General features: G+C 35.6%; 1 protein-coding gene across 2 annotated transcripts; it reads left to right on the top strand.

Moving 5' to 3' along the window:
• The first annotated feature begins 2,623 nt into the window (after nt 1-2,623).
• ARL5B (ADP ribosylation factor like GTPase 5B) lies at nt 2,624-23,373 on the top strand. Of its 2 annotated transcripts, XM_061181611.1 has the most exons (6): nt 2,624-2,938; nt 15,196-15,256; nt 16,842-16,989; nt 19,469-19,552; nt 20,873-21,024; nt 23,212-23,373. In XM_061181611.1, exons 1-6 carry the CDS (start codon nt 2,890-2,892, stop codon nt 23,258-23,260), a joined length of 543 nt encoding a protein of 180 aa, XP_061037594.1. In that variant the 5' UTR covers nt 2,624-2,889; the 3' UTR covers nt 23,261-23,373. The 2 variants fall into 2 exon arrangements, with proteins under 2 accessions (XP_061037594.1, XP_061037595.1); XM_061181612.1 differs by lacking the exon at nt 19,469-19,552.
• Nucleotides 23,374-24,344: the final 971 nt, after the last annotated feature.

Here is a 24,344-nt window from a genome sequence, read left to right as displayed (position 1 = left end):
TGCATTTGGCATTGGTGAGTGTCTCTGTAATTGTTGTATGAAAAGGATCAGAACTTTCCTCTAACCCAGGGTGGATCTTAGCATTGGTTGTTATCATAGGATGGGTGTGAGGCTGACCATCAGATCGACCCTCTAGCCCTCACCCCAAGGAGAGATAACAAGAATCAAGTCATGAACCTGCCTCCCAGTACTCAGCCTGCAGCCATCTCCCTAATTCCTCCTCAGTGACAGAGAATGGAGTGGAGGATTATTTATTGCTGGATTGAATAATATGGCTGTTATTAAATCCAAGGACTTCCCTCAAATCATGTTAAGTGAACTAAATGGACTGTGGAGAGGCTCTTGTATTTCCTGTTCCAGGAAGCCATGATGTGTCAGTATTCCATCTTCGTCACTGAAACTGTCAAGAACTGTGAAGGGTCTACAGTTTTCCTTATTTGTTAGAAAACAAGTCAGCCTACCACAGTATCATAGACACTGGCAGAAGATATGAGACTCCTGGGCCAGAGACAAAGAACAGTTTATTAATCACAGCAATAGCAGCAGCCAGAGTAACAACATTTGTGCTGGTTCCCGAAGCCCTGACTCCTGTAGAGCAAAGCAACAGTGGCCCGCTGATGCCTGTACACTCAATGAGTTGGGTTCCTTGAGAGGAACCCTGTTTAGGAAACTCCGATCTTCCCCCCCCCCCCCCCCGGGAACTCACCTCCCTGAAGCTCAAGGAGGGCCCTGTTGGGGCCGATTTTGGCCCTAGTCTCACACCTTCCCATGAGCCATGGGGTAGAGTGACTAAACCCACTCAGCTCACGGCCCCACCCATGAGCTTCCCTCCACCCTATCCCTAATCTTTTCTGAAAACGCTGCTAGCAAACCTTCTCATCCTTTTTCCGGTGGGAGACATTGTCTTTATTATCACGATCAGCCAATAAATCCGTCCTCTGCCCCAGAGAGAGAGGCTAAATTTCTCAAAACTATTTGCTATACAGATATCCTTGAAAAGATAGTCCAGAACAAAAAGGTATCAGAAGATATGCAGAAACATGAAAAGACTCATGGAGAATTCTAAAGTCACAGTGAACATTCTATGCGTGCACGCAATGTTTCTTAGTTAATTGAGTAATAAATTGAATTCAATTCCAGCTGTAGCCAGTTCTTCGAAGTTTTATCTATAGTTTGTAATAGTTCATTCTGAGGAATATTAGATATACGTACTTTTCAAAATTTTTTCATTCCCTAGTTGTTTGACCTTTTTTTTCTTGAAACTAGGACTAGAAATGTCCCTTTAAGCCTCTATTTACACAAACACAAAATCATTAAATTTATATATATAATATGTATAATTGGCCCATAAATATAATGGGCCAATTCATGGTCATGAATGTTAAATTAATTTTCATGGGCTTAGTACATACTTGCCTTTAGTATCAGAATGTTTAATATCAGAATGTTGAAGCACACTACCTTACGTATGTCTTAAAGGGTCTTTGAACCATAACACTGGGAAGACATCATAAGTCATACACTTTTACTTGTACAGGTAACGAAACTATTGGTGTGTTAAAAGGCCACGCTGCCAGGGTTCAAATCTACCACTTGACTTACGTCCATAGTCTTTTCAATTAATTTCTCTCCTTCAACTGGTTTCAGGGGAATTTGTTAGGTTTCATCCTAGTCTGTGAAGCTTTTAAATTTGTTAGACCCTAACCACGGAAAAGAAAATGGAAATGAAACTATTATGCAGCAAATTGTCTTATATATATGCAGACTTCTTAGTTAACTGAGTAATAAATTGAATTAAATTCCAGGTGCAGCCAGTTATTCCAAGAATTTTCTGAAATTAGTTTACAATAGTTCTTACTAAAGAATATTATATATATGCATTTTTAAATTCCCAAGTTCAAATTTTTTCGTTGAAATTTCAGTTTCTGTTTTGCACTTTGTAGCTTTTTCTTCTATTTTGTTGAACTGGAAAGAGCGATTCCTAGGATTCCATTTTAATTAAAGTAAGTTATTTCCAACCAACACTTCACAAAATACGTTTTCTTATTTTGTGGACTGAGGAATCCAAGAAAATACCGAATAACAGCAAAATTGGGGGACCTTAAGTTAATCACATAGCTGAACTCTGTGGCTACTGGCATTCCATGGATCGTCTCGCAATCAATTCTATCCAGAACTAAGAATCACGGCAGAACCCCAAGCCTGCTCGCCAGCCTGAATTGGGTGATAGTTGAGAAAAAACACCCCCCACTTCTGTGTAGCAAAAATGCAGCAAACGGCGGCTGCTCAGAGTAACTGCAGTCTGTCTCCAGGTTTAGGGGCCAGGGATGCACCAGCTAGACAGCAGAAACTCAAGAAAGGGAACCAGCAACCGCTTCTAAACAGGACAAGTGAAGAAACGCTCACCCAGGGAAACTCCGCGACTCCCACGCACACCCCCCGGCCTCCACAACTCTGGCAGCACGGAGCCCGCCCACCGGAAGTAAAAGTGAGGAAACGCCACTTCGAAGGAGTGGGCTGACGTAAGCGCGCCGACTTCCGGCGCCGTCCTTCCGGAGATGGGTGGTCCTGGGATCGGGAGGGGGGGAGGAGCGGAGGCGGGGCTTGGGGCTGGTTGAGGCTCTGGTGGGTAGGTGGGTTCAGACCGAAGGGACTACGGGTCGGCGTTGGGCTCAGTGGACTCGAACAAAGGACTCTCGGGCAGCGACTCGGCACGGCGTTTTCTGACGGGTAGCTGAGCGGCCGATCGCGGCTTCCTCCGCCAACCAGTGCTGTCGCCGCGTGGTCCCAGTCGGTTTCTCCTTGGTTCCCCACGGCCAGCGCCGCGGTGGGGGGCCCGGCGCAGCGGCACCTGCTGCTGAGGGAACCCCGTGGCCCGCCCAGGTGCTCATGATGGGGCTGATCTTCGCTAAACTGTGGAGCCTCTTCTGTAACCAAGGTGAGAAGGATGGAGCTGCGCAACGGCTCGAATCCGAGGCAGAGGGTCTAGCCCCCGAAGGGGACAGCCGAGGGGAGACAGGTTTCTAGGTGGACACAAACGTTCTGAGACTCAAGAGAAGTGACTTAGTCGAGGAGGTGGGTAGAAACTCACTATTTTAGGCTGGAAGAAGGTGCAACGTGATGGTTGGGAGAAATGGAATGTCAGAAGAGGGGGCATTTGGTGTCCCTGGATCCAAACCAAGAATTTGGGGATTTTAGCGAAGGAAAGCGGAAAGCACCTAATGATACCCGGAGGCACTTGGAGGGCCTTTCCCATCTCTATTAAGCATCCTAAGTCTTGCCCCAGGATAAGTGTCCACCCAGAAAGCAATCAACTTCTTTTTTTTTTTTTTTAATTACTAATGCTTTTTTGTTTTGCGCCCTGCTCTTTAAGCCAGTGCGCCTTCACGTTCTCTCTGATTTCGCCTGCTTTCCAGGACTCGGGAATGAGTTGTCCTATTGAGATACACCGGTTTCTGGAAATCTTCGTCCTAAACCCTTTATTCCTTTCTTCGATGTTGGAAAACGAAATGCTTTTGGTTCTATGTAGGATATTGCGTATCCGTAATTAGTCTAGAACTGGTTCAGAGACGTCTAAAAGTTGCAAGTCCAAAGGGCCAAGAAGTTGTAAAACCTGTTCTGAGTCAGAGTGAATGAGATGTGATGGCTTCTGAAGAGAGAAAATACCCAGACAAAAAGGGCCGGGAATAGGTAAAGTTTTAGGCATTCTTTTAACGGAGTGTTTTCTCAGAAACTGAAACCAGTTTTAAAACTCAAATAGTTTCATTTTGCATTTAATACCTGGGCGTAATAAAAGCCAGTGTTTTATGATGATACCAATTTTTTACTGCTAATGCGGTATTTTTTCTCTGGATTTAAGAAGTTATGAACAGAATGAAATGGTTTTAGTCACTTGTTCCGTAGGTCGATAAGAATACTAAAATAGCCTTTTTCAAGGTTACAAGTTAATAAAGATAGATATATGCATATGCATATACACGTATACGCATATACACGTATACGCATATACATGTGTGTGTATAAACGAAATTACTGCAGATAGCACTTATCAAGTGATTTCAAAGTGGCCAGAGTTTACCTCCATATAGATATTATCCATAAATTTAATACATTTTTTTAGTAGCTTATATTTTCTAATCCTTGTTACATGAATTTACTATGTAAAGCAGCTTTTTAAGACATGTTTAAAAGTATAAAGATTAATAATCACCTGCTTATCTTTTCCCATAGTTTAAGAAATAAAACATTACCAAAGTCGTTGGTTCTCCCTGTGTAACTTGTCCCATTCTCTTTTCTCTCCTCTCTGTTTTATTACTGTTGTTTATCTTTTTGTTTGTTTTTTTTTTAGGCTTTCTTAATCAGACTAGAAGGGAATGAAGGATGTAGAGGGAAAATTCGGCAGATGATGAAAGACATTCATGGGCTACTTTTGTAGTCACATAATTGTTTAGTCCTCTTAAATCCCCATTACTGTTTAGAATTTTTCTTTCCCTTTAACTTCCTTGTTGAAAATTTAGAACTACATAGTGGTTATTCTGTCATTTTATTCCCATTTATTCATGCAGCTAACATTTAGTCAGAGGCCATAACCCAGTCATCAGAGTTAGGCCTAGCAGACGCAAAGGTTAAAATACAGAAAAGTTACATAGTTACTTGCTCTCAAAGTACTCAAGAATCAGTAAATGAGACAGATTGGGGAAAAAAAGATGCAGCATGGTAAATTATTTCACAGGTATGTATAAAAGCATGGTGATGGTCAACAAGAAGGAAGTGATTGATTTTTTCTCAGGTGGTTCCTGGAAGACTTTACAAAAAAAGGTATACTTGAACTTTAGCGATAAGTAGGTGTTTACAAGGCATGCTATGTTATTCTAGGCAGAAGGACTAATACGCAAATGGGAGAGGAATGAAATAGTTTGGTGCATTGAGGGAAGCTGAAAATAGTTTAGTTTGGCTGTATTTTAGTTTGCCTGTGGGGGAGTTAGAGGAGATGAGGTTGGAGAGGTAGCTAGGAGAACCAGATCACAGAGGGCCTTGTGTGTAGACTAAGACGTTGAACTGCAAGCTATGGGAGCTGAGCCATTAGAGTTTGGTCATGTATGTTGTTTTTAAAGCAGGGGAATAATGTGATCAGATTGATACTTTACTCCTGTATTTTTACTTTCGATATGTATCACCTGACAATCTCAGCATTTTCCATTTTTACCACTGTGACACATCTAATCCAGTGATACTCAAATCACTCAGTCTTGGTCACATAGTATGCCCAGTGCCCCACCTCAGATCAGTTAAATCAGAATGAGGTGGAGCGCCCTGGGCATCAATGCCAAGATGACTCAAATGTACAGGCAGAGTTGACGATGGCTTATATTACCTTAAATACTCCTTTCCCTTATCTTTCTTCCAACATTTTTTCCCTGTAATATTTTAGAGCACCAAGCATCTTCTCATAAATTTGATACCTTTCTGGGAATAAGTATACTAAAGCATGTATCGTCTAAATAAAGCTGTTACAAACTACGTTCTTAGTCTCTGTGATTTTGTATTGCTTGATTTTAAGCTAGAAGACTGATTACTTCAATGCACTTATCAATTGAAGGAAATAATTTCAAATCTGATTATCTTTGCAGACATTATTGTATATATCTTTGTGTTTGTTTATGTGTGTTGTACAGGCATACCTCAGAGATACTGTGGGTTCGGTTCCAGACTACCAAAATAAAGCGAATATTGCAATAAAGCAAGTCACAATTTCTTTTGGTTTCCCAGTGCATATAAACGTTATGTTTAGGCTATACTGCAGTCTATTAAATGTGCAGTAGCATTATGTCTAAAAAACAATGTACATATCTTAATTTAAAAATACTTTATTGCTAAAAATTGCTGTCATCTGATAGCACAGGGTTGCCACAAACCTTCAATTTGTAAAAAACGAAATATCTGCGAAGTGCAATAAAATGAGGTTATGCCTATATAAAATACATACGTGTATATCTATCTTTAGATTCACCTCAGAAGTTGAGCGTTCCTTTTTTTTAAACTTCTTTTTAAACTTTCACAGATCTTGGTCTTTTTCTGTCAGTTATTTCTTGTTTTATCCAGAATTAAGAATGAATGGAATATGATTTTAATTGTAGTTCATTTTCAGAACCAAAAACGATGACATTTTAACTTAATTTCATTATCTCATCATTTCTTTCTCATTGGTGAATTTCATGGTATCATTTTGAGCACTGATATCCAATTTGTATGTCATCGTTATTGTTCTTCACTTCTGATGGCTTACATTTGATGTCTCCTGTTAGTATTCTGCTCTTAATTCTGTTCTTGCTAGTTTCAAACACACCAAACTTAAACTTACCACTGTCTGCTCCCTGTTTTCCAGAACCCGCTTTATTCATACCTTCAAATAGTTCAGACTTCTGATCAAATGTCACTCCTCAGACAGCCCTTTCCTTCCCTGACCACTCTTACCTCCCCAACATTCAGTCTCTATGTCTTAACCCTTTGTTTTTCTGAGTAACGTTTATCACTACCTGTAATCATATAAGTTTATTTGTTTACTTGTTGTCTGTTTCAATAGAAATAAACTCTTTGAGGCATGAACTTTGTCATATTCGCTGTTGTATCCCCAATACAAAAGCTTTTGTTCAATTTTTTGTTTTGTTTTTCAAACATAAAAATTTTATATCTAAGTAACACATACATATTCTTTTAAAAAAGTTATATAATGCTAAAGTCTGAAAATGATGTGTGTTCATCAGATCTCTTTAATCTCTTAATTTTTTTCCTAGCATATACTTCCACATTTCTGGATAATATACGTATGTGGAAATTTTAAACATTATAATTTTTTTTTTTAAGAATTGAGATATAATCAACATATAACATTATATTTGTTATCCCAGTATAGTATTTTGGCTTAATCCACACTCTATCTTTTCATTTTTGTGACTATAAAGTTTTGTTACAACTGAGCCACAATGTGCTGTAATTATGTTTCCCTTTTTTCTACAGCTTTTTTCCCCCTAGAGTAAATAATCATATCTCATTGCCTTAGTTTTCTTTGTACATTTGGCTAAGTCATTTCGTTTCATCCAAAAGCTCTCTGTACAGTTTCCACACATCACACCTATCAGATGATTTATCTTTCCTACCCGCCCCCTCAGTATTCCATCCTGCTCCAAATTGGACCTGTTTTTCCTCTGTGCCTGCCACACAGCTGTTCTGGACTTGTCTTTATTGTCTTTGCTATCATTTTGGGAATTTCCTTTGCTTTTCTGTTTTATTAGAACTTATGTTTTTCTTGCTTTACTCTTACTTTGATGAAGTACATCCTTCAGAAATTTCCTGCAAAGTTGCCCAAAGTGGTCATTTTTTTTGTGATTCCAAATATCTGAAGATATTTTGGTCTGTCCTCACTTCTGATTTATAATTGGGCTGGATATAGTTAAGTTGAAAACGTTTCTTTCAGAATTTTGAAGGTACTGTCATTGTCCTCCAGCTTCCAGTGTTGTTAAGACCAGTATCATTCTTTTCTGATTTTTTCCCTCTCTTTGTAGTAGATATTAGAATTTTCCATTTATCCCTGGTATTTTTAAATTTGAAAGAGGTGTGCCTTATTGTGTCTTCATTCATTGGACCTTTTCAACACAAAGTTGCACCTTTTTCCATTGTAGGAATTCTTTCCTTCCTTCATCCCTCCCTCCCTCCCTCCCTTCCTTCCTTCCTTTCTTAAATTTAGGATTTCTTCCTCTACTTTTCTGGAAATCTTATTGGTCATATGGCACTAAATTGATTATCAATTATCCTTTTCCATTTTTCTGGCTCTTTTTTTTTGAGTTCTGGGATATTTCCTTTGTCTTCCAATCCTATTGACTATTTTCAGCTATCATAATTCTAATTTATAAAAACTTTTTATTTGCTAAGTTTTTTTATTCTTGTGGCGTTGCTTCATAATGCTATGTCTTCTAAGTGTCTTAGTTTTTTTTTTTTTTCTATTTATTTTTATATTAGCCCTTCACACTGGAAGTTTTCCCCATAGATCTGTTATAAGTAATTCCATGCATGAATATACCACAGTTGTCTATTCACTTGCATCATGATGAGTTATAATATTGTGAAACTGTTAGATTGTTTTCTAAAGTGGTTATACCATTTTTATACTTTCACCAGCAACATTTGAGGCTTCGTTGCCAGTATTTTAATTTTAGCTATTCTGTTGGATGTGTACGGTTATTTTGGTTTTAATTTGCATTTCTGTGATGATTTTGGGGTGTTAAACACTTCTTCATGTGCTAATTGGCCATTTGTATATCTTCCTTTGCAAAATGTTCAAATCCTTTGCCAGTTTTTTTTTTTGGGGGGGTCAAAAAAGTTATTCTTTATAATTATTTCTATATCCCGGAATTGAGTCTTTTGTCAGATATGTTTTGTGAATATACCCCCATCCCCACCCCCAGCCTGTGGCTTCCCTATTCATTTTATTAATGGCGATTTTTGCTGAGTGGAAGTTTTTGGTTTTGGTGAAGTCTAATTTCTCTCTCTATTTTTTTTTAATGGCTGTTACTTTCTGTGTCCTGTTCCTTTCATCTAGAAGCTTTAGCTTTTATGCTTAGGTCTGTGAGCCATCTCAGATTATTTTGAGGTTATGATGTGAATAGGGGTTGGGCTTCATTATCTTTTTACATGGATATCTGCTTGTCCCAGTATAATTTACTGAAGACTTTTCTTTACCAGTGAATTACTTTGGAGTCTTTGTTGAAACTCAGATGATTCTTATCTCTAGACTTTCTCTTCTCTTGCAGTGACTTCATGGTAAATTTTAAAGGTGGTGTCAGTCCCATCTTTGTTTTGTTAAATCTTTTCAAAGAAAAGATTTTAATTTTCTCTATTGTTTCTCTGTTTTCTAATTTACTAATTCTTGTTGTTTATTTCCTTCCATCTGCTTACTTTGAGTTTGCTTTACTCCCCTCCCCCCACCTTCTTAAGGGTTAGCTGGGTGTCATTGTTTTTTTTTTTCCTTTCATATATAAACATCATTGTTTTTGTTTCTTTTTCCTTTCATATATAAACAGCTGTAAATGTTCCTCTTAAGTACTGCCTTAGCTTTATTCCATAGATTTCAATATATTTTATTTCATTCAGTTGGAAACATTTAAAAAAATTTTTTTTTGATTTCTTCTTTGAACTGTGGCTTATTTATGAGTGTTGTTATAGTTTCCACATATTTGTTTTTCTTGATAGGTTATTTTTGGTTCCAAATTTAATTCCATTGTGGTCAGAAACACGCTCTGTAAGCTTTCCTTTCTTTTTCACCCCCAAATTTATTGAGACTTTCTATAGTTCATCTAAATGGTCTGTTTTGGTGTATATACCATTTGCGCTTGAAAAGAATGTGCATTCTGCATTTGTCTGCAATGTTCTATAAATGTTTATTAGGTTAAGGTGGTTGTTAATTTTGTTTAGATATTTTATATCTTTATGTGTATCTCTTATAGAGAGCCTATGTTGGGATCTTGTTTATTTTGTCTAGTGTGAAATTCTCTCCCTTTTAATTGGAATGTTTATCCAATTTATTAGTGTGCTTAGATTTATGGCATGGTGAAATGTTAAGGTATACTGTTTTATCATTTGTTTTCTGTTTGTCCCATCTGTGTTTGTTTTGTTATTACTCTATTCTTCCTTTCCCACTTTCTTTTGGGTTGACTTAATTTTTTTAAGAATTCCATTTTAATTTATTTATTGACTTTTTAAGCAATTCCTTTTCACATTATTTTTATGGTTCTCCTAGGGATCGCAACATGCATTCTTTTTTTTTTTTTTTTTAATTTATTTATTTATTTATTTATTTTTGGCTGTGTTGGGTCTTTGTTTCTGTGCGAGGGCTTTCTCCAGTTGTGGCGAGCGGGGGCCACTCTTCATCGCGGTACGCGGGCCTCTCACGGTCGCGGCCTCTCTTGTTGCGGAGCACAGGCTTCAGACGCGCAGGCTCAGTAGTTGTGGCTCACGGGCTTAGTTGCTCCGTGGCATGTGGGATCTTCCCAGACCAGGGCTCGAACCCGTGTCCCCTGCATTGGCAGGCAGATTCTTAACCACTGCGCCACCAGGGAAGCCCGCAACATGCATTCTTACCTGTTTGCAGTCTACTTAGAGTTAATAATGTAACACTTGTAAAGTGTAAGAACCTTGAAACTGTATATGTAGTTGCATACTCGCCTCCCTTGTCGTTTATAACCATACAGCTTACATGTTATTTGTATTGTATCTACATATGTTATAAACTGCACAATACAGTGTTATAATTTTTGCCCTAGACAATCACATGTTCTTTAAAGTTTTAAGAGAGGGTAAAATTTTCTCTTATATTTACCCACATTACTATTTTTCATGTTTTGAATTTCCATCTTGTGAATTTCCTTTCAAGCTGAAGAACTCTACCATTTTTGTAGTGTGGTTTTGCAGGTAAATGAATTCTCTTAGTTTTCTTTTATCTGAAAATGTCTTTTTTTCCTTCATTCCTGAAGTGTATTTTTGCTGAAAATAGCATCTTGGGTTGATTTTTTTTTTTTTTTTTTTTAACTTCATAGGCCTGTAATTTCTTTATCTGTAAAATGTGCAAGGTGGCCCAGGTCAGTAGTTTTGTGCATTTTTGGAGACCTGGGTTCCTCAAAGTTGCCATATAGGTAACACATTTGTTGAAGAAGTGGGAGAGAAGGAGTAGATCTCACGTTCTGCAGTCTCTTCTAAGCTATGATAGTTTATGATTCTATAATTAGTATAATATAAGACAGAGTTTTTTATAGCTCTCCTTTTTCTTTTTGTTCTCTCCAAGAGGCAGACTGCTCCTCGTCGCTGTCCAGGCCTTCAGGTCTCAGGTTGTGACATCATATCCTCTGACATTTTACTACCTACCTATTGCAATAATGCAAACTTATTTTCTGTAAATGCAATATTTCAAATTTTAAGTCACCAGATTTGGCATAGGGCATTTTTATTTGTTTAGTTATATAGCTGTTTACATACTCTGTTCACATAGGGCTTGTTCTCATTGTATAACAATTTTAGTGCAGGTATTATGTATCTAGAAGGTAGCAATCCCTATTTCATGATATTTGGGTGGCTATCTTATATCTCAAAATTAAAAGTTAGTCATTTTGTCATACATTTTAACAATATCCAATTTTAACATGATAAAATAAATGTTAACATATTATTTCACAGTTTATTAACACTGCCAATATTTAGTGCTTCTCTAATGCTTTTCTCATGTTAGTCTGTTTTCATTGTAAAACTACAAATTCTATTTGTTTGGTATCTGTACTAAAACTACAAACTGAGTTTATAAAAAAATTTTTTTTAATTGGGTAAAGGGAGAAACTTTTTTTTCTTCTACTTATTTTTTTTGAAGTTCCTTTTTCATCATTTTTCTTGTTAGCCGTTTAACCTGTATTTGTCTACAAGCAAGTGAGCTTACTAATTTTCTTTGAAGCTTCATCCTGTATAGTATTTATGTCTTTATGCCTTCCCTAAAAAAAAAAAAAGAAAAGAAAAGAAAAGAAAAGTAAAGCCAGCTTTTAAGGAAATCCAAGAGACTAAACACCAAAGCCAAGCCAATAGAGAAACTTATGTGTAAACACTTGGTCAAAATTAAACAAAAGCTCTGTGATGGGACCTTTTCCTTCATTTGATGTAAATAAACTTGCTTTGTGTTGGGCTCTGGAGATGCATCGTTAGTAACACTGGAAATACTCTTCTCACACCTTTGTTGTGAGGAGAGGTGCAGCTTGGTCTCCTGGAAGAGATTTCTTGTGAAATAAGATGCCCAAAGTGACCATCTCGTGGTTTGCAGACATACTTTTAAAACATTTGGATTCCTTATAACTGATTCTTATGGTAATGCTTAACCCAAAATTATTTAGCTATCCACAAATCATCTTAAATTGTACACACCCCATCCCCAACACACACATTCCTACCCCTAAGCATGGTCAGCCTAATACTCTAACATCATATTTTTTTTCATAATGTTATTGGAAAACATTGGGAAAAAGTAAATTTTCTGTAATTACATTTGTGAAGTCCATTCTAAATAAAGAATTTAGTATTATCCATGTTATAGTTTGCCCTCTTTAAGGTTAACTGAGAAATAACTGTTTCAATCCGTCAACTAAATATTTTGTTTTCATGGAGAGTAATTTGAAGAGTTGGAAGTTAAGAATATATGGCTTACATATACATATTGAGGAGCAGTTGAAGTTGTAAAAGTATACAATTGTATAATTTTCTCCTCATAACTTTAGAAATTTCAATTTTAGTGAAATGGAAATCTCTGCTTCCTGCTCTGTAAATAAAAATGATGTTAAAACGTTTCATGTTCTTCTCAGTGGCAGCAATTCACAATTTGACCTTTGGCATAAAGGCTTTCTCACCTTAATTTGAGACTGACTTGACTGATATATTTTGAAAGTTTTTTTTTTTAACCTATTAGATAAATACATAATAAAACCAACTTTCCACATCTGCTTTAGTTAATTATGACAGGCAAAGGAAATTGTTTTTATCAAAGCTACTCTATAGGAAATCACTCTGACAGTTACATAGCTTAGTTGATCTTTTGTGTTTCAGTACATAAAATAAGATTTGTATATGGCCTGTTGATTATGCCCAACCAGAAGGACAGCAGTACAGAACAAGCACCCCTGTGTCATGTTTTTCAAGCGTGAGGGCCCCCTTTTAACATCAAGTAATATGCACTACTGTGTGATCGTAATTATGCTTTTGGTATATATTGATGTGAAAATTTGATAGAGCACTGTGATTCAATGATACCTTCAAGAAACTTTATACTTGATTAATCTAGACACCACTTGGGGACATTTAAAGCAACATATTAATTTTATTTTCAATAAAAGGAGAATATGTGTCACTTTCCATATTTTTCTCATTGTTCCTTGAATAGGTAAAAACTTTACTAACATTTGTGAACTGAATGAAGTCTTTGGTCACTGACATACTCAAGTAGCAGCTAAGTACAACAGAGGCATTTGAAAAAAGAAGGAAGAATTACAGTTGTGCATAGAGTACAAACAGCTTTTATTTTGTACTTGGTTTTTTAGTAAATGCTCTTTGAACTTGATTTTACTCTTATTGTATAGATAATGTTAAAGACATTTTTCAAAGAAAAGATTTAAAATAAACTTCTGGTTATTTCATGCTTTTAAGCACTTAGCTGTTCCTTCATTGTTAATGGTGCTTTTTTATATAAACTCAATTTTAACATCAGAAGATAGGTCTCAGTTTACCTGAAGGACAGATATACATACCTTCATCATAAGACAGAGTTGAAATTTTGTGTTTTGTCTTAACCCCTAACTTTCCTATCAATGAGGAGGAAAAGTCACCTTAAAAAACCTTAAGTTAATCAAACATTTGAAACTTTAATGAAATTCATACTCTATCTACATTCAGGGTTTGTCATTCCTGACTTAGTTTAAACTGGGGACCAATCTTTCAAAATGATGCATTATTTATGAGTTTTACCATCACAGGCCTTCAGTACTGTGATCATCATTATAATACAAATGTGAAGCCAGGGGCAGGCATGTTTGAAAATGGCCCTGGTGTTCACTTGAGTTCAACAATGATGGTACCGTCTGGTACTATCTTTCCATTCCCTCCTCCCAGCAGGAGTATCTGCACCCAGGTTGAGATTACCTTTATACTAGTGGCTTCCTTCTCAAGCCGCTGGGACCACGTGGTCTCCAGATCCTGGATAGGTGGAGTTTCCAGCTGTCACCAAAATTTCACCAAAATTTAGAATGTTTGTTCCTCCACTGATAAGAGTGCTCTCATTCTTACACTGTAAGGGACAGAAACAGGGCAACACTTTGATTGGCTCCATTAGAAATTAGGGGATACAAATCAAAAGAGTCAGAAAGAGAGAATGATAGTGAGTTATAATAAGCAAACAAGTTTTATTTCTTTTTTTACAAAGTAGCTCCTGCCATAGTGAAAATAGCCCTTCCAGAGGACCATGTCATTTGTCCTGCATTAGTATAGACAGTGCCTACAGCATGCAGGTCATGAGAAGATAGAAAGATGGTTTGTCATATAAGAACTTGTCTGTGAACTATGGCTCCTCTTTTTGACTGATGCAATATTGATACTTTAGGAATATCAGCTGATATTTGATTAGATGTATAATCAGAATTTTGATATTCATCAGAGGTTAACAAGAGCAGCAGGGATCTGGTATGAAATGTGTCAAATTCACTACAAATCAGTTGATTATGTGCAGAGGTTCTTATGGTGACTTCCTTGCATACCCTGTTGAGTTTCACTAGTAACTTTTTAAGCATTCTGTCCTGGGGAAGAGGAATCTTCAATGTATTCTGTATAGTTTAAAATCTAGAAAAGATGACCTCTGAGTTCTAAGGATGTTTCAAAATATCTACCAAGTAACAAAATAATTAGATGGGCCTTAAAAATCCTTATGAAAGAAATGATACTTTTAGCCCATGGCACCAGAGGGAACTGAAGAGGTTTTGTTGTGTACAAAGAGTGGAAACAGTATCTGCTCAAAAGAGTTATAAAACCCAGATTGAAAAAGCCTTGAAGACTAAGTAATTGCTTATTTATCTGTAAATTAATGTAAGGAATGAAAACTGGTTGAAATTATGTGTCTTATTATTGACAGGGAAAACTCTTTAGTTTTATGTTTTCAATTGTATTTTAAAGTGAAAAGAAAAAATCTTGGTACATGTAGGTTGGAAAACATCTGGCTGTAAAAACAACTTGATAAAAAGCTAATCTGATTGGTAGAGAGGGCAAGCAGGTGTGTAAAACACTTTTTTTTTTTACTTACATTTTAAGTCATAATGTCTCGTCAAGTTTAGTATTTGGGTTTTTCCCCCCAAACTCAGCAAAAGTGACAGAGTTCTCTTGTGCCTCCCTCTTAGCCATCTCCCTCATTCTTTTATATAAGAGATAGATAGAGAACATCATAATAGATTGCCTCACTTAAGGCAAGTAGCCTTGACATCATGAAGTTCTCTTTATTTCTGGTATCTTATTCCAGGAATAAATATCCAGTGAATGATTCTCATTAGAGAGCTAACTAATAATCATTGTTGAAAGCATGTAATTGAAGTATGCAGCAGTGTTAAATGCTTATGGTTTGCTTTCTTTTTGTAGAACACAAAGTAATTATAGTGGGACTGGATAACGCAGGGAAAACCACCATTCTTTATCAATTGTAAGTATGGGTGTTTATTTAAACAGTTTTTATTATTTTTGTTATTGGAGCTAATTTTGTATCAGTAATAAGAATGAGATACCATTATAATATAATGGGAAAACTTAAACACATGGTTTTGTGTTTTACCAAACACAAAATTTATTAAAAAGTGAGTAAGGTAAACTGCTGTATGTTTGCTACAGTCAAAAACATTCATCCTTTTCCAGCCTGGAAAGAAAGAATTAATATTAAACTAAAAATAAATGAAGCACACATTCTAGTGCTGGAAGGAAGGAATAAAGTACATTTCGCTTAGTTCTTCCCCCTCTGAAGTCCATGTAAATAGACTGATATCGATCTAGGAAGCTATTGCTACTCTCCTGACTAATAGTTCTGGAATTCTTTAACATACCCAGACTTGTCAAATCAAAAGAAATGAAGATCGCCCCTGAAAATATTGCTTTGGTAGCTTGCAACAGGGAGAGGCTTAAGAGTTTCAGAGAAATACATTAATACTTTAAGGAAATTTTTTAACAGCCACTTGTCAGACAACCTCCCATTATCCTTTCAGTGCCAATGAAATGATCCTTGTTAAACAGAGGAAATGGATCTGTGTCCCAGGCATTTAACAAATAGTTATAAAATACAGTGCTCCACTGCGTGCTTCTTATCTCTTCCCACCTCATCTTAAGTACATCAGCTGACAGCTCTCCAGAAATACTTCACTTAAGCAGTACTTAATGTTTTTTTCAGCTACTCTGCTAAAAAGCCACGAACTTATGGCTTGTTGTTTCAGAGTTGAATAACTACTTGTTTTTCTTTAAAACATTCATTCATTGGCCATTATGTAATTTAATATTGACACAGCCTTTGGACATTAGAAATAAACATTTCAGAAACCTGTCATTGTTGAAATAATTTTGCACACAGCTTCAAAAATACATATATTAAACCCAAGGGAGAGTTGCAAGCTTCTTCCAACATAGTACTGACATGTTATAGGCAAATATGTATTTGTTGAATGAATTAATGCTTAACCAATGATTATGATAATACATGTGATATGAGCATCAGTGTTCTAAATAAATTTTCATTTGCCCATAGACTGTAGTTTTGGTTAATAGGCATGCACTAATTTTTATGGTTGAGCCAAGTGTCTTTTCTCACATAGACAGTCTTTAAAATGATAGCCTACTATTCAGTGGTTACTACTTTGCAAGTGTTGATGACACAGTCACCTGGAAACTTGCTCTTTCAGGATGGGGGATTGGTTCTGCTCTAACTGATAACAGGGCATGGGGTTATTGGCATTTTGGCCATGAAAATGCAAACTCACACCACACAGTTCCCTTCTATCCAGATCAAGCCTGTAGTTTATTCCATTAAAAGAACAAAAAAACTGCCTTTCTTCAGGAGTTGTTCTTTGTCTAGGTATTTGTTTGCACAAATGTTCTCCAAGGTTCTAGTCTTGTTGCTAGTGATTACCATCATTGGTGCAGATTACCATCATTGCAGGTTGATTCGTATAAAAATACAGAGATAAAACATGCTTCAGGTTCTCAAGATTTACAAAAGAGTTTTTATGGTGTCTGTCTTTTAACAGCTTAATGAATGAAGTGGTTCATACATCTCCAACCATAGGAAGCAATGTTGAAGAAATAGTTGTGAAGAACACTCATTTTCTTATGTGGGATATTGGTGGTCAAGAGTCACTGCGATCATCCTGGAACACGTATTACTCAAACACAGAGGTATACTAAAGTTACTTCCAAATTTGAATGAAAAGAACTAAGGGGTAAACCCAGAAGATAGATAGGCTGTACATAAGGCATAGTGACAGCTCCCTTTTAATAAGATCGTTTTTTGTAAGGAATTTGAGGTTTTCAAATAAAAGAAAAAAGGCAAGTCAGAAGAGTAATGGGAGCTATTATTAGTGGAGTGCTTACTGTTGTCAGGCTCTCTCAATTCATCCTCAGGGCAACACTATAATCTCTCCATTGTTGGAGAAATCGGACACTAAGATAAATTATATAACCTTTCCCAACTTTATAAGAGGCCCTAGTTAGTTAGAGGAGGAATAAAATATTTTAAGCATAATTTAATATAGGATTTTCAAATAACATGAATTGCACATTCAAATTTTTGGTGAGATTATAATTAAAAAGCAAATGATTTGCAAGCCATCCCCCTAGCATTCTCTGTCACTTATTTTCATCATTGGAGTCAACCTGGGGAACAAATCTGGAATATCTTCTATATCTGTTTTTATTTCTTCTCAGATTTTTTTTTTTAAACCATGCAGTGCTATTGAGAGAGGTTTATCTTCAGGAATACTAATGCACAATTGCATCTATAATTTTTCTTTTCAAAGAGGTACACCAAACCAATTACTTTTTCTATAATGAAACCTCTTAAAAATTGAGGTTTTTTTTTTTTTTTCAGGGGGATTGCAGAGGAGGTGGAAGTGTTGATGCAAGGAATTTTTGGTGAATAAGTTGCCTTTTAAAATAAAAAACATGTATTCCTCTAGATTTATATTGTAATAGCCTACGTGTATGTGTGTATATATTCCAGTGCAGTGTATGACTGGTCAAACCAGATGGCATATCGTAGATAATCAGCAGCTGTGGCAGCACTTAATTTTTTTTCTATTTGCGGGGGAGGATAGGTTGGTAAGCTAATATTTATGGTTATAGGTTAGTTTAATATATATTTCTACAGTAAAATAACGTTCTGAAACTAAAATGTGTTAGAGAGTGAGGGAAGAACAACATTTTAGCATAACTGTTGTTATTTTTCAGAGCTCAGAATTAACCCCAAGTGTGAAAAGAGCAGTTATCTTTGGTGAATAGGTCAAAGTTGGTTCTAACTGATCCATGTATATTGATAGCATTACTAAATGGTAGTTTTTTGAAATTATCAACACTCTAGAAGATTTCACATGGGTCCAGAAAGACATACATTGTTAGTGACGCCATTTATATGAAATGTTCTTATAAACTATTTCTACAAGAATATCAAAATTACTACAAAGATCCTTTGACCTTTCATGTAGCACACCAGCATGGCACACAGCATTTGCAGTCTTAGATTCCAGGTAGGGATCTTATCTATGTGGTGTTTCTCCGACCACTTTGTTCACCCTTCTTATCTTGCTTCTTAAATTCTTTGCATGGAGGCATCATCCAAAAGCTGAAATGTCTCCCTTTTAATACAGCAAGTTACAGTTGTTGACTAATTTCTGACACCTTCCTCTCATTAACTTAGAGTTACTTCCCCATATTCTGTCTATTCTGACTTTGCCATGTTTCTTATATTTATCCCCTCTATTTTCTTTCCTTTTATCTCTTTCTAAGCCCTTGTTAGTTTATATTCAGGTTACTCTAGTTGTCTCTTTCCCTAATTGTAAAGTCATTTGAACAATCTGATTCTACCCTTCCTGTCTGTTTATTTTACTCACTCCTCTTCTATAACCCTCAAAACCACTTAATCTCATTTCTTAACTTTTTCTTCTGCATAAAATTTTCAATTTAGGGGCCCTTTCTCACTGTATCTTCTTATTTTTCTTATCAAAGATGCTTCATTTTGAATGTGTAACACACCTTTTTTCATTTACACCATTACCAATAGCTTTCTCCTGTTCTCTTTGCACTCTTCTTTAATTTCATCTGCATCTTCTTTAGAGTATTATTAACACCCGAGTATATATATATTTCTATTTAGCACATTTTTCTTGCCTTTTTATTGTTGATATTTTATGTAAAAATGTCTTATTCATTAGTTGTTTTAAAAATGTGTTTTTTTTCTTTGAAACTAACTTCTTTCTAATAGGCAGGAGACTGTCTTAAATAATTATTGTTTGCTTGAATGACTACAGAGTACTTTTAAGTTTTAGTGAAAGAATAAATTACTGTGACTTTCTTTTTAAAAATTACTTTTTTTACCTGCATTTTAAAATAAATCTTAGTACATATTAGGGCATATTGTATATTCAAACATCACCTTTTCCAGCATGGTTTTTATTTGTTGAAGTTTTGAGTTATTTTTCTTATTAACATTTGGATTTTACTGCTTGATGTGATTCAGTGTAATATAAACTCTTTATGATGAAAAAGCAGTGGACCATTTTATAGTGATGATGTTGCCATAATAGAAAGTACTTCTAGCACTTAGTTTTGCAGAAAACTTCAACATGCTATTTAATTTTCTTTCTTTTTACTTGTCTTCTAGTTCATCATTCTTGTGGTTGACAGCATTGACAGGGAACGACTAGCTATTACAAAAGAAGAATTATATAGAATGTTGGCTCACGAGGTAAATTTTGAAAAGCAAACGTAAAACAAATGGAGTAAGATATCTGTACACTGGTTTAGCTTTTTCACAAAGATTAATGTCCTCTGCTGTTGATTATTTCATCATTAACAAAGTTTTATATATCAAATTGATGAAAGTCATGAAGTCAAAAAATTTTAATACTTTTTCAAACTTAAGAAAACCCAACACATTAATTTGGAGACTAATACCATTACTGAAAATATTTTTCTAAGTTAGAACTACTTAGTCATGCCTTTAAAAGTCTGATAAATTGAGGCAAGAGAAAGGAAAATTTAAGGTTTTTTTCCTCCCTACAGTTTATAATAACTGAAAATTCTTTAGTCAATAATTTGGGATCATTTAATTCTAAATAGTTCATATATATGAAAGACTTAGATAATAAAACACATTCATGCACCCACTAGTCAACATAAGGTATTAATTATCTTATGAGACCTCTTCAGTCTGATTTCCTTCCCTTGTCTCTCAGAGAATGCTAAAAGAATTCCACCATCCTAAAAGTAGTGATTATTATTCCTGTGCGTATTTTTGTATTTTTACTACATTTTTATGTACTTGTCAGTTCTACAGAATATTATATTTCATGTTCATAAAACTTTGTATGATGGTATTGTGTGTGTGTGTGTATGTGTAGTCTTTTTGTAACTTGGTTTTGGAGGGTTTTTGCACAACACAGTGATTTATCCATGGTAGTACGTACAACTTTAGTTCATTCCTTTTAACAACTACATAGTATTTCACTGTAAGAAGATACCACACTTGATCTGTTCTTCTATTAATGAACATTTAAGTTACTTCTAATGTTTTGATAGTATAAACAATTCTGCAGTGAACATTAATCACTGAGCTTAGGTTGTACAAAGACTTTAAGTAGTAAGTATTGCCCAGCCCTTACCTTCAGTACTCTCCTTTAAATTTTGGAGAAATTCTGTAGTATTGGGCAGTGTATACTATATTTGCCTATTAGAATATTGCTCGTATAGTTTTAAGTCATTATTTCAGACTCAGGTTTATTTTACTTTTAGTTTGACCCATTTGGCCCAATAGTAGAAAAATAATTTTTAATATCTAGCTTATATTAATCTGTCTTTGTTAGAGTAAATCATTAAATCATGGTTATTTGAGGTCATTTATTTTTATTTCAACAAAATTTTTATATTACATAGTAGTGCCTGATTATTTTAAAGTAGAGAGATTTCATTATAATTGTTCAGTAGGGCATATTTTATCCTCCTGCTTCATTACTTTAATTTGAATTGTGATATTTCACATATTAGAAATATTTCATGTTGATTGCAGGATTTACGGAAAGCTGCAGTCCTTATCTTCGCCAATAAACAGGATATGAAAGGGTGTATGACAGCAGCTGAAATCTCTAAATACCTCACCCTCAGTTCAATTAAGGATCATCCATGGCACATTCAGTCCTGCTGTGCTTTAACAGGAGAAGGGTAAGTACTCATCAGTGTGAGCGGAGGTATGACTTCTTTCAAATTTCTTGCAACTTTTTTCGGCCAACTTGCTTTCTTCTTTGAATCCTGTTCCATTTTTGTTCTTAAAGATAGATTTTATATTGTGTCTCAGGCTCACAAGGTTGGAATAATTTTAGTCAATTACTATTGTTAAATTACAATTTAACAAAGTTACTGACAAATTTTTTGTAACGTTTAGTGTAAATGGAATGTTTCACCAAAAAAGGGCAAGAACAAACTTTTGAATTAAGTTTTCACAATCTAGATTTTCAGTTGTTGTTCATTTCTTGCTTTTATCATTCACTAACTGGGAAAAAACTGTAATGTCACCTGAATGAAAGAGGAAGCTTCAAAAAAATTTCACGTTTTCTGCAAGGGCTTAATTAAGCCTGAACTCCCAGCTTTCCACAAGAGTGCATCTTCTTTATTATTAGGAGTCATTTTGGGAGGCATGCTTTTAAACAACAAACATTTAAGATAAACGCCATTCTAATGTATTCCTCCTTTCCTAAGAATTTGAGTTTGGACATAGTAGGCCAAGGAGAACCCAGTGTGTTATATATGGTTTACCCAGTTTATTTCTAGGAACTTATTTATCTCCAAATCAAACTGACCTTCTCATTGTTTCTCCTACTAGAAATAGCTTGTAATATAATAGCTGTATGTTGACTTTTTTGACCTGTACTTTTAAGACTAGGCCACAAGCACTCCATTCTTTAGCGTTTAGGAGAGTAGGGTGAAATTCCTGCCATCTTTCTATTAGTGGTTTCAGTTTAATCTTTTTTTAAATTTTTCATAAATAAGCATTTATTTATTAATAAATCTTAATATTAAACATAAATACTCAGTGCTAGCGCTGGGTTCTGGGATCATCAAAATGAATAAGATCTCATCTGTATTCACAGTCTGATGAATTCACAGTCTGATGGTTCAAAAAAGGGAAACATTACAATAGCCAAGACATGGAAACAACCTAAATGTCCATCGACAGATGCATGGACAAAGAAGATGTGGTACATAGTACTCAGCCATTAAAAAGAATGGAATAGTACTCAGCCATTAAAAAGAATGAAATAATGCCCTTTGTAGCAACATGGATGGACCTAGAGATTATCATACTAAGAGAAGTAAGTCAGACAGAGAAAGACAAATATCATATGATATCACTAATATGTGGAATCTAAAATACAATACAAATCAACATATCTACAAAACAGAAATAGACTCAGATATAGAGAACAGACTTGTGGCTGCCAAGGCGGGGGGGAGGGGAGGGAATGAGAGTTTGGGATTAGCAGAGGCAAACTAATATATATAGGATGGATATATATAGGATGGATAAACGACAAGGTCCTACTGTATAGCACAGGGAACTATTATATATTCAATATTCTGTGACAGACCATGGTGGAAAAGAATATGAAAAAATTTATATATATGTATATATCTGGGTCACTTTGCTGTACGGAAGAAAGTAACACAACATTGTAAATCAACTATACTTCAGTAAAATTAAAATTTTAAAAAAAGGGGAATCAGGCCAGACAGAGAAGTGTCAGTGTAAAAATGTATACTGCGTCCAAATATTAGTGCCTCCATCTTCTGGCCATGGAATGGCTGTAGCTCTTTGCACAAGTTTCCAAGGAGGAGGACCAGGGAGGCGGCATCACATCAGGATCAGCAGGGGCCTGATCTGGGCAAGGTGGCTGCAGCGTGGGAGACCTCCGGCTGGTCACTCAGCCACGCGGCCACCATTTTCTCCCGCATCCATTCACCAAGCCACCAAGCACGCAGTGCGACATCCGCCATTCCAGGCGCACCTCGCCACTGGGAGCAGAGACCCCCGAACCCTGAGCCCCCAGTTTAGTTAATCTTAAGGCGGGGGTGGGATAGTTATAGTCTTAATGGCAAAACTCCCAAAGCTGTATCTTCAAGATGAGACTAAAGCAGTTTCCCACAATTCTCAACTGATTAGTATCATTTTGTTTATATAATCTTACACTTAAAAAGTCTACTTATTATAGTGTTACCTGAATGTTGGCAGTTAAATGTATGAATAATTACTGTAGTACCAAGTTTTGCGTAAGACTTAAAAATAATAAGTATGCTTTCAATTTTTAAGTATAAAGTTTTTCATTTTGAAAATACTTTTGTCTTTTGTTTCAGGTTATGCCAAGGTCTAGAGTGGATGACCTCCCGGATTGGTGTGAGATAACTTTTTGCTCGAAAGAGACTCTCTATTTATTCTGTGACATGAACATTTTTCCTAGTACCTTTGGCTGCTAAGGCAGCAGCATGTTTAATTTATAACAACACAAACCTCTATGAGCAACACTTGAATCAAGTGCAGCTGAACTGGAACATAAAAGATTTTTTCTTAACTTTTTTTTTAATGCACTAATCTTCAGTTGGATGAACATAATGTATAACTATTTTCAGCAACAGAATTCTTCTGACTGCTTATTCTAATTATTCAACGACTGCCTTGTAAGAAATGTTTATCATATGTTTAATGTTTTCTGAAGTATTGTAATAACTTTAATGACCAGTTTCTTTCATTTCTTGACTGCCCCCTCCCCCCACCAGATAATTACTGGCTTGACAGACTAGTAGTGGAAATTATCAGGTACTGTTTGCAAACTTACCCAGCACTAAATATTTGCTCCCTCTGTAAACTACTTATCTTTTGGACAGAACTTATTGTAAATGAGAAAGAAATATGCCTAGAAGATATATATATAAGGGGGAGGATGAAACATCATGAGAACTGCCTTTAAATGAGTTAATTTCCCCCACATTATTGCAAGTCATGGAATAATTTTGTTTCTATTAGCATGGAAATTAAGTAGGCTATTTATCTAAAAGAATTAAGTTCACTTTTCTGCCCGCAGCACAGGATTAGTTTTGATTAAAAACTAATCAAAATAAAATACTTATTTCAAAGCCCAACTTTGATAGTAAATATTTTGAATAAATCTGGTATTTTTAAGAATGTCACATTATTCAATGCATATATAACAATCGGAAGTTACTAAAGCATACCAGCACTAAAATTAAAACAAGACACTTGGAATATATTTTACTATCAATTACAAACAACTTTATTATCAGCAAAAATTTCAACTATTCCATTTGCAAGGGGCACCACATCTGCTTTGGGCAATAGCTAAAGCAGGAATACAAACAGTTCATTTTATTTCTTAGAATTTGAAATTGTATCTATTACAGCATTTCTACCACCAGCAGTATATTACTTAAAAAACCATATGGCTTTCCTTGAATTTGTTTGAGGTTGTAGT

The sequence above is a fragment of the Eubalaena glacialis genome, chromosome 2 (genome assembly GCF_028564815.1).
Source record: "Eubalaena glacialis isolate mEubGla1 chromosome 2, mEubGla1.1.hap2.+ XY, whole genome shotgun sequence".
Classification (NCBI taxonomy): domain Eukaryota; kingdom Metazoa; phylum Chordata; class Mammalia; order Artiodactyla; family Balaenidae; genus Eubalaena; species Eubalaena glacialis.
Note: the sequence above shows the minus strand (reverse complement) of the source record. Positions and strands in the feature narration are given on the sequence as shown.

Bases quoted from the DNA above. Each gene is read 5' to 3' on its own strand.
- ARL5B (XM_061181611.1), top strand. From the start codon at position 2,890: ATGATGGGGCTGATCTTCGCTAAACTGTGGAGCCTCTTCTGTAACCAA. The intron at 2,939-15,195 runs GTGAGAAGGATG...TTCTTTTTGTAG, and splicing joins GAGCCTCTTCTGTAACCAAG to AACACAAAGTAATTATAGTG. The intron at 21,025-23,211 runs GTAAGTACTCAT...CTTTTGTTTCAG, and splicing joins TGTGCTTTAACAGGAGAAGG to GTTATGCCAAGGTCTAGAGT.